The following is a 10,227-nucleotide window of genomic DNA, read 5'->3' as shown; positions in this document are numbered from 1 at the left end:
TACAAAATTTGTCCTGAAATCGTAATCACGTGCCAGTTTAAATGTCTAAATTTGTCGCAAAATAAAATTCATGGACGAAAATTAAACAGCAACAATGCCACGTGGACCAAGTTTTTCTTTTTTGGGTAATTATCCTTAATTTGTGCAAGATAAGAACTTGTGGATAAACATCATGAATCCTCTAGTTAAAGAACTCTTATCATGATCAAACAATTTCTCCCATAAACTGCCTTATTTGACCAAACACCACAAAAATGAAGCACATTACCAAACATGAGGCCTGTGATTCCATGAATGGAACATATTCTACTACAATTAGATATTTTAGCTATTTATGAGAATATCATAATTTGGGATTTCACTCCACTATGACAAATTTTACCATAAAAAGAAAAAAAAATCAAATCCTTGCACTAAGAGTAACAAAATGATGATTTTTCCCAAACAGACATTACTTTACCGCAAATGAGACTATTGAGCAAAATAGAACAAAACACGCCATTAAGTCTTATAATGAAAGAGAACTTTTTACCACAGGGGTGCATTTTCCTATGTTGTATATTGTTCTGCCATAGATAGAACTCTTCATGAATCGACAAATTTTACCCCCAAAAAAAAAAAAACGAGAGCTATGCCATGTGTGGGTCGATTCAATCTCATTTGAGCAACAACCTTGACAACAAGTCTTCATAAATTATGAATCGGATCAAATTCCAATCCGAGATAATGATATGATTTGACCATAACCGAATGCCTTAACGTAATCACTTAAGTTTTGATACGAATGAATCATTCTTTGTGTTCTTATGTATATAACAACATAACATGATGTGATTTATCAGCTTTAAAATAACGATATCGCTAAACTCTAAAAGGGAATAAGAGAAATGGATATTACCTTATAAAACCTGAATTTCGAATTTGAAGTCACCAAAATGCGCATAAAAGCAACTTGTTTCATCTCCTCATTACTTCCAAAGAGAAATCTCCTCTCTCTCCCTCTCTCTCTCTCTCTCACAATATGAAAAGTGACAGGTTTTCCTTGTCTTTAAAACTCCTTACTCTCATGGTCAAAAACTTGGACTATTGGTGTGCGATGTCGACATTTAGTAAGGTTTCCTTTTCTATTTAATTTGATATTTAGAGCCCTATTTTTTAGGTGATTATTGCACCATGATAAGACGATTTATGTGTAAAATTGATAGGGTCGTTGCCATTCACCACCCATGTAGATCGTTTTTGGTTGTTGTGATCTAATGAAGCCAATATGCTGGTGGTAACCTACACCAACCACAAAGAATAGAAGGTTGGAGCTGCCCCGATTGTAGCTATAAACCTTAATATGCACTTTTATTGCACTTAAGGTATTAATGAAAAAATCCAAGTGTTTTTTGAATACCATTAAATAAGAATGGTATGGATCTCATCCAATCAAAGCTATTTTTATAATGCTCGGTCCTTTAACAAAAATTACAGTTAGATTTTTGCACTCTTAGAAAATCTTCATAATGAATTAAGGCATTTGCCGCAATAACAAAAATCACACAGCAAGCATACTTAACAATGATGTAACGTGATTCTTAAAAGCACTGATCGTGCATATCACAAGTAATACCATGGTTAGATATGATAAAAATTTGTTAATTACTCGGAAGAGTGTGTAAATCCATTTTCACAAAATTCATAACAAATTGAAAGACCGACCATTACGGTTGAACTGAAGCGGACGAACCGAGCGACAAGGTGTTGACTTTAAAACGTGTTGACCGGCCGAACACGACGACGACTCGTCGTTTCAGACCTTTCGACGCTCCAACGTACGGAGACTCCGCCTCTCTCTCTCTCTCTCTCTCTCTCTCCTCAGTATTTTTCTTTTCCCTTTTTCTTATTTAACCTTTTTCTCCTTTCGAATTAAGGACGGCTCGGATTGACCGGTGGTAAAAGCGATCGAGGGGCGCAGATTTCTCGACAGGCAACCGGCCGAGGAGGTCGAAAGACGAGATCTGAGCGGTCAAGATCGCGCTGGCGCCGATCCAACGGCTGGCAGAGTCGGTGGGAGGGGGTCCTCGTGAGACGACCATAGAAAGTCGCTCCGAGATCGCTGTTCCTCGTCTTCTCTCGTTCTCTCTCTCTCTCTCTCATGGCCGTGCCGGATTTCGCCTCGCTGGTGCGATTCTCGGGAAAACCCTAACTCGCCGGCGGCCGGCGGTGCGACGGCGAACGAGGTAATCGGTTTCCGTTCATCTCGCGATTGCGCTTCGATCTTTCGTCTTTCCGATTTTTCTTTAGCCCGAAGCTGTCGGTTTTTCAATTTGCAATCTGGGAAAATTGGGGGGGAAAGTTTCGCGATTTTTCGCCGTCGGTTCCTGAGCTGCTTCCCGAGGGGATCGCCTGGAAATCGCGGCCCGGATGCGGACGGACTCGCCGATTCGGTTCGGCGGGAAGAGCCGGCGATCCGGTCCGGCCGAGTTTTTGAGCTTTGGCGACAGTGGCGGCTGCGGTTGTTTTGGTCAGAGAACGATGGTCATACGCGATGCATGCTCAATTGGCTCGGTCCACGATGTTTGTCGTTATTAGTTCGCCCGACTTAGTAGGTTTTCGAACTGGTAGGTGAGCCGTGGAAGTTGTGTTGGAATCTTGTGCATTTGATGGATTGCGATAGGCTATTGCGCGGTGTGAAGTTCTGTTGAGTTAGTAATTTGAGCTGCATTCAACCCCCAACAAACAGCTGCCATGCTGCATTGCTGTTTTTGTAGTACATTGAAATCATTGAATATTCTTGGTCATTTTAAACTTACATGATTTTTTGAATTTGCATGGCACTGAAGCAAACAAGAAGGCAGACAGTGTTGATGTTTCATGGATAATGATCTTAGAGATGGATAACATGCCTGCTCCATCCTGGGAGACTGCACGTCGTCTTTATGAAAAGGTACTTTTCCACCTACTTGCATATGTATTCTATGCCCGTGTTCTTGCATTTTGACTTATTCTCTTTGTGCAGAACATTGAGTTGGACAATAGGCGTCGAAAGTCTGCCCAGGCTCGAATTCCATCTGACCCAAATATATGGCAACAGATGCGTGAGAACTATGAAAAGATAATCCTTGAGGATCATTCATTTTCCGAGAAGCACAATATCGAGCATGCTCTGTGGCAATTGCATTACAAGAGAATCGAGGAATTGAGAGCACACTATACTGCTGCTCAAGCATCAGCTAATTCAAATGCATCATCAAATGGGAAAGGACCCTCCTCTCGACCAGACCGAATAACAAAAATAAGACTGCAGTTTAAAACTTTTCTCTCTGAAGCAAGTGGGTTCTATCATGATCTGATCTTGAAAATCAGATCAAAGTATGGTCTCCCTCTCAGTTACTTCTCTGAGGATGCAGACAATGGACTTTTGTATGAGAAAGATGGAAAAAATTCTGCTGATGTGAAAAAAGTTCTAATTTCCTGTCACCGTTGCTTGATTTATTTAGGTGACCTTGCACGTTACAAAGGTCTGTATGGAGAACCTGACTCGAAAGCTCGTGAGTTTGCAGCAGCTTCCAGTTACTATCTCCAAGCTGCATCTCTTTGGCCGTCTGTTGGAAACCCCCATCATCAGGTTTTAAATCAATAACCCAACAGAACTTTGAGGGGGGTGAATTGCTAGACTTTCTAGTGCTGTCTGGATGTTCATGCTTAACAAATCATTTTCTCTGCAGCTTGCTATATTGGCTTCGTATTCTGGGGATGATTTGGTAACTATTTATCGATATTTCCGGAGTTTGGCTGTGGATAACCCTTGTTCAACAGCAAGGGACAACTTGATTGTTGCCTTTGAAAAGGTATTCCTTAGGATAAATGCATTCATTACGTGCTATTGAAGTAATTCTGCAGTTTTAGTTTCTCAAATTATTGAGTCTATATTGTGGGTTTGATTACTCAAATTATTGAGTTTATGTCATGCTGGTCCAAGAGATCTCACATATCGTATCTTCTTTTCTGATGTCCATTAGTATCACATCTCGAGAGAGATTATTACGATCCAGATCCACACTAAGTGTTTTATTCACGAAGAGAATCTGATCAAGGATCATAGAGTGCTACAAACTAAGTAACTTGTGACGCCTATGCAGATAGAGAGTCAATTATCTGCATAGGAACATTTAGAAACGAGAAAGGAGGCTTAATGTTGGAGCTCAAAATTTGAGAGAAGTTGAGGTGCATACGAGAGAGATATCATAAAGAGGCACACATACAACTGAATGGGCATTGAAGACAAATAAGTATCTATTTATATAATACAGCACATTGACACGACAATTAGTAATCAAATGCACTAGAGATAGATAGGAAGAATTCAAAGAGGAAGAACTGGAGATGTCGATGTTGATCAATAAGTGGTGTGATAAGAAAAAGAATGCAATAGAAATGGATTAAACTAGAGGTGGAAGTGAGTTGAGGTACTTGTGAGGCTAATTGATTTTGATGCAAATTACTCGTTCTTGGCTTGATTCCTTTTAAGTTTGAGTCAAGTTCTAGTGGTTTGAGTACTTTCTCAAGCCATTTTGAACTTGAAATGCTCAAATCAAATATCTCGCAGGCCTAATCGAGTAGGTGTATTTTATCTATCTGGTTTGTACATATTTATATAAGTAAATAAAATTATTAGCTTTTTCAATCACAGTTTATTTAAGAATTCAAGCTCAAGTTTGAAAAATCATGCTCAAATTGAGCCTTGAATACTGGAGTCTCCTCCAGCTTGAGTATTGAACTGTTTTGACTGCTCTTTACTCAATTACACCCCCATGTTCGACTGCCAGATTATTGGAGATTGTGGTGCAGGAGAAAGAAATGGCTTCTCTCAAGATCAATTCTTGTGGCCCTATTCTACCTTTCTTTTTCTACTGTGCCAAACGGATCTAGAATTTTTTCCCAAGACCCTGATGGGTCTTGGGCATTGAGACTTTAGACCTAACTTAGCTGTTATAGTTTGGTCTGTCATACTATTGGATAGTGGCAGTCTAAAAGGAAAAAGGATACTGCATCCCTCAAGATCTGCTCTCATGGCTTCTTCTGCTTTTCTTTCTGTTATTGTCAAATGGACCCTAAAGCTTTTTTTTTGGGAGCATGGTGGATGACGGTTCTGGGACTTTAGACCTTATATAGGTATTTTGTGGTTGAAAAGCCAAAACTTCAAAGAAAAGTGGGATGTTTAGTATTGGATGTAGAAAAGCGATCCCATTCAGATCATATGAGATTAGTCCTACTCATGATCAGGATTGTACTCTGCTGAGTGGATGGTAGGATCTGTGACTCTCCTATTCTCAACTATAAAGCAGATGCTAAAAGCAAATCTCGGACATTAGTGAGTTGGTAATGCATTTGGGTTAGACAATATTTTTTTTTTACTTGAAGGGGGATAAATGCACATCAAGTGGTTTTCCTCGTCAGTTATTCGGATGGGCCTTAGCTTCTGAAATTGTGGATTCCAGATTCAGTCATTGTGGTTGCTTTTTCAATGATGAGATTTTGAGTAAAAGATTTTGACAAAACCGGCAATATTGCTGTATCTGCATAGGTGACTGCTTCTTTTTTTTCCTCTCTTTATCTTTCTTATGTTATATATATAGGAGGTGGTTAGGGGAATTGGTCAACGGTTGACTGCTTTTTACCTTAAATTGAAAAAAAACCTGTGTAGATATGGTCAGCTGTATGATGAAGATTGTAGTGCTTAAGCGAATTTGCTTGGAAATTGCTTGTTAAGTTACATTGGCGTGCTGAGTTTTTGTGAGAACTGATTCATGGAGCTTTGTGTTGGTGTATGTATGGAAATTTTGAAATAGTTACTTTAACATTTATGGTTCTACATGTTTTGTAATTGTCAGAATCGTCAGAGTTACTCTCAACTACATGGAGATGCTACTAAAACTTTTACAATGCGGCCTGCTGGAAAAGGAAGGATACGGCAAGCCAAGGTTGGATCTAAAGATACTGTTGCTGAAGCTGCAACTTTCAAGGAAAGTAAAGCCAACGCCCATGATACATACAAATCGCTTTGTATCCGCTTTGTGCGACTAAATGGGATTCTGTTCACTCGAACAAGGTAAATGCTAATTGGTGATGCTTATATGTTTTGCTATTTATGTGTTGTATTTGCTGTTTATTGTGGCATTCATTCTGTAGCTTGGAGACCTTTGCGGAAGTCCTTTCTTTGGTTGTCACCGGTTTATGTGATCTTCTGCCTTCCGGGCCAGAAGAGGAGATGAATTTTGGAAAAGATGCTTTTGAGAATGGACTTTTCTTGGTCAGACTTGTGGCTATCCTTGTATATACCATCCATAATGTGAAACGTGAGAGCGAAGGCCAGACTTATGCAGAAATACTTCAGCGTGCTGTGCTGCTGCAAAATGCATTAACTGCAGTCTTTGAGATCATGGGGCATGTCGTGGAGAGATGCGAACAACTCTCTGATCCTTCCTTGAGTTACCTCTTACCTGGCATTTTGGTTTTTGTAGAATGGTTGGCATCCTATCCTGAGATTGCCACAGGTGGCGATGAGGATGAGAAGCAGGCAACTGCTAGATCAAATTTCTGGAGCTATTATGTCTCTCTTATGAATAAGCTCTTGTCAATAGGGTCAATGTTCGTAGATGACTCTGAAGATGAAAGTTGTTTTGGTAACATGAGCAAATATGAAGAAGGAGAAACTGGAAACCGGCTTGCTTTGTGGGAAGATTTTGAGTTAAAAGGATTTCTGCCTCTAATTCCTGCACAAACCATTTTAGATTTTACTAGGAAGCATTCTTTTGGAAGTGAAGGGCACAAGGAAAAAAGTGCTCGTGTTAAAAGAACTCTTGCTGCAGGAAAAGTGCTCATTGGTGTGGTTAAAATCAATGACAAAACGGTTTGGTATGACTCAAAGGTGAAGAAATTTGTTATTGGTGTTGAGTCTCAAATGTCAGGAGAAGATCGCATTCCTCCCAATTTTAATGTTCCTAAGGCAAATGATCTGGTGCTAGAAAATGGAGGACCATCTTTTGTAAAATTTGAAGAACCTCTGTCGAATTCTCAGCTATATGTGGATGGGGAAGATGAGGATGAAGAGATTGTTTTTCAGCCTATGGCAGTGGAGAAGCAAACAGATACTGCTCCTCAAAATTTCATTTCTTTGGGGATGTCAGAGGCCCAGAAGAATGACTTTGGAACTCGCCAACCCTTTTCAATTGCTTCTACATCAGCGCCTCTTGATAATTTTCCACATGTGACTGCGTCAGATGCTTTTTCATGGAACCCTGTTTCAGCTGGTAATCTGCAACCTATCAAATCACATACTTCAAATTGGTTGACAGAAGAAACTTTGCTTTCCAATAGCTTCAAAGATCTAAGGATGCTGGAGAATGGGTATCTTGCACAACCTGAGATTAAAGAGAACACGGTCAACTTTTTTCCTGCAGCCCATCCAGTTTCCATTAGACAGCCTGCTGTTAATAGCAATGGTTTTTTCTTGAATCAGGCAAATGCTCCAGAAGCTGTTCTTCCTTCATCCGGATATAATGCTGCCAATTCTTCCGGAGTGAGTGTTGATGCTTTGACTGCAAAACCATCATCTACTTTTCCTGTAGGTTTGAAGAAGAATCCTGTTGCTCGGCCCCTCAGACATATTGGTCCTCCCCCTGGTTTTAATGCTGTTCCGAAGCAAACACATGGACCCCTTTCAGGTTTAGACTTGACTGGTCAGAATCAAATGTTGGATAACTATAGCTGGTTGGATGGGTATCAGATATCTTCAGCAATCAAGGGCATCGGGAATAATCCCATTAGTTACCCATCTCATGCAAACTCCCCACAGATAACTAGCAGTGCTGCTTCAATTGGGACAGTCAGCTTCCCATTTCCTGGAAAGCAGGTCCCTACGGCCCACCAAATGGAAATTCAGAAGGGCTGGCAAGATTATGAGAGTTTGGAGCGTCTAAAGCCACAACATCAGAAGGAGACGCAGCAACCTCAGCAAATAATTAACGGGAACCCGCAGCTTGGTCCTTTGCCAGAGCAGTACCAAGGATCAGTCTGGACAAGTCGTCCTTTTGTGTGAGGTCAATGCAACAGCATCAAGTGGTATGATAAGTTTTCAGTGACTGTTGGACCTTGTCGTTGATCTGATAAACTTATTTAGAGCTAGACTGATAATTTCTTCTTTTTATCAGGAACGAATGATTTTGGTGAATACCGTCACCCTTCTTCTGCTCTATTAAACTCCAGTTAGGCGGATCTCTCAATGCTAAGTTTGTGTTGGAGAATGGATGGCCTTGGCTTTTAGATGGGAAGTTGTACTTACCAAGTGAGATTTCTTTCTCCCAAATTATTTAAGCTTCCCCAGCATTTTAACAACCCCCCTTCTCCTGAGAGAGACAAGGGGAGAATTTTTTTTTTTTTTTTAATATAGCCAATATCTGTGACAAGCCATATCGGTTTTCTGAACACTTAGGTATACTAACCAGATATTGTGAATTGACATCCAAGGAAAAACGAAATGCCATGGGAAACAAGGTTTTACATGCTGAAGTGGATGATGCTGGCATTGTTTATCCGTAGGAGAAATCAGAACTTGTTGCATTTGTTTGATGCAGTTGCTTGGCCAGAGCCTTCTTTTTTCTGTCTGACCTTATGGTTAGACGAAGAGTGTTGCATTCCTTTTTTATTAATTAGAAGGTTTACTAAGACTTCTTTTCACAATTGGTACAGTAAGAGATGTGACAGACTGCTGGTGGCCTTTGAAACTAATTAGTCATATTCAATATCCAATGAGTTTGCCACGTCACTCATGCTTTGTTTGGAAAGCTAAAGGAAGGCGGGGGAATGAAAATTGAGGAAATTTTTCAATCTCCTCCTCTCCCCTCTCATGAATTCCAAAATTTTTGAACTTTTCAACACAGAATCTCATTCCCTCGCCTTTCTCTAGCTTTCCAAACTGAGCATTAGTGTTTTAATTTTGTGGACCAATCTTATAATAGCAAGTATTGTTCCCTCTTTCTTTGTTTCAGTTTGTTCTCTTCTTGACTTTGGCTGCACTTGTATCAGTTGAACTGTAAACCAAGCTTTGAAGCAGAAGTTGATCTGGAGGAAGTTGGACATATTTAAAATGCCAGGTTTTTATGTGGTGCATCTTCTGGTGATCATGGTGAACATATGTTGGATAGGGAGATCATCAGTTGTTGGGGCTTATTATATTATCTGAAGAGTTGATAAAATGTGGATGCGGTGCATGCTGTTCGACTAAATTGTCATGACTGCTTCTGTCCGATGGAATGTGATGAGTTTGGTCATCTCTCTGGTGTTGTCAACTTCCAATGCGGGATGCATTATATTGGATCAGCTTGTCAGAAACTTGAGAGCTCCAGCTACAACTCTGGCTCTGGTCTGTGCCGATGGTTTTTGATGAGAATAATCCCTTGAGGAGTGATGTGATGTGGTTGAGTCTGAGCAATTGATGTGTCTGGAACTGAGTATGCACAGTTCCATATGCTCAAGCGGTCTGAAGAATTAGATAGAAGACTTAAAAGTCTCGTTTATGTTGAAGTCAGCTTGAGCTTCAACACAATAAAGTAATTGTACTTGCTTATTTTAAGGGTCGGCCCTGTGTTTTATGTTTGGAGACATCAGGTAAAATATTGTCGGGCCAATGTTGCATCTGCATCGTGCTTTTCTATGGATATATATTGTCATAAATTTGGTTTGACGTGAACTTTTCCATGTTGAATTTGATACTCCAGCGGTCTACCCTCTATAGTCCTATCTGGTCTGGGAACAGGTCTCGCGCATCTCAAGGAGTTGTTTGTGCATACAACGTGCTACGATGTTTTAGCCTGTTTGCCAATTCTCTTTATCTACCACGTGCGACACTGGCTTGCAATATATTGTCTAAACAGAACATAATGTGATATTATCGAATCTATAAGTTTTGGTGCCTCAGATGACCTCAGTTTGTCGATGTTTCCTCGACCTTCTGTGGATGTTGCGAACCCCTAAAGCTCGGAGGTCTTTCCTTCTGTGATTGATGACATAGATGGGCGCATTGGATGGCGGCAAGCTTCACGTTAATCGAGCGATCGAGAGGCTTGGCATGGGCCGGAGACAACGTAAAATGAATCTGTAACACATTGAAGTCGGGAAGTTGGCGTCCGGGCGATATCAGTCGGACATGGCTCTGTAAGTTAGGCTGTTTTATATTGGATG

The 10,227-nt window shown here is 40.4% G+C and overlaps 1 protein-coding gene across 2 annotated transcripts; it reads left to right on the top strand.

Moving 5' to 3' along the window:
- Positions 1-2,089: 2,089 nt before the first annotated feature.
- Positions 2,090-9,771, top strand: LOC104438482 (protein SMG7-like). Of its 2 annotated transcripts, none has more exons than XM_010051642.3 (8): positions 2,090-2,225; positions 2,829-2,932; positions 3,005-3,613; positions 3,714-3,836; positions 5,880-6,097; positions 6,178-8,109; positions 8,199-8,332; positions 9,073-9,771. In XM_010051642.3, the coding sequence occupies exons 2-6, from the start codon at positions 2,867-2,869 to the stop codon at positions 8,084-8,086; spliced, it is 2,925 nt and encodes a 974-aa protein (XP_010049944.3). In that variant the 5' UTR covers positions 2,090-2,225; positions 2,829-2,866; the 3' UTR covers positions 8,087-8,109; positions 8,199-8,332; positions 9,073-9,771. The 2 variants fall into 2 exon arrangements, with proteins under 2 accessions (XP_010049944.3, XP_039164113.1); XM_039308179.1 differs by having other exon boundaries at positions 9,036-9,771.
- The last annotated feature ends 456 nt before the right edge of the window (positions 9,772-10,227 follow it).

The sequence above is a fragment of the Eucalyptus grandis genome, chromosome 3 (genome assembly GCF_016545825.1).
Source record: "Eucalyptus grandis isolate ANBG69807.140 chromosome 3, ASM1654582v1, whole genome shotgun sequence".
Lineage (NCBI taxonomy): Eukaryota > Viridiplantae > Streptophyta > Magnoliopsida > Myrtales > Myrtaceae > Eucalyptus > Eucalyptus grandis.
The sequence above is the reverse complement of the archived record's forward strand: the minus strand, read 5'-3'. Positions and strand labels throughout refer to the sequence as shown.

Coding starts and splice junctions, on each gene's coding strand:
- LOC104438482 (XM_010051642.3), top strand. CDS start 2,867: ATGATCTTAGAGATGGATAACATGCCTGCTCCATCCTGGGAGACTGCA. Junction 3,837..5,879: donor TGATTGTTGCCTTTGAAAAG/GTATTCCTTAGG, acceptor TGTAATTGTCAG/AATCGTCAGAGTTACTCTCA. Junction 6,098..6,177: donor ATTCTGTTCACTCGAACAAG/GTAAATGCTAAT, acceptor TTCATTCTGTAG/CTTGGAGACCTTTGCGGAAG.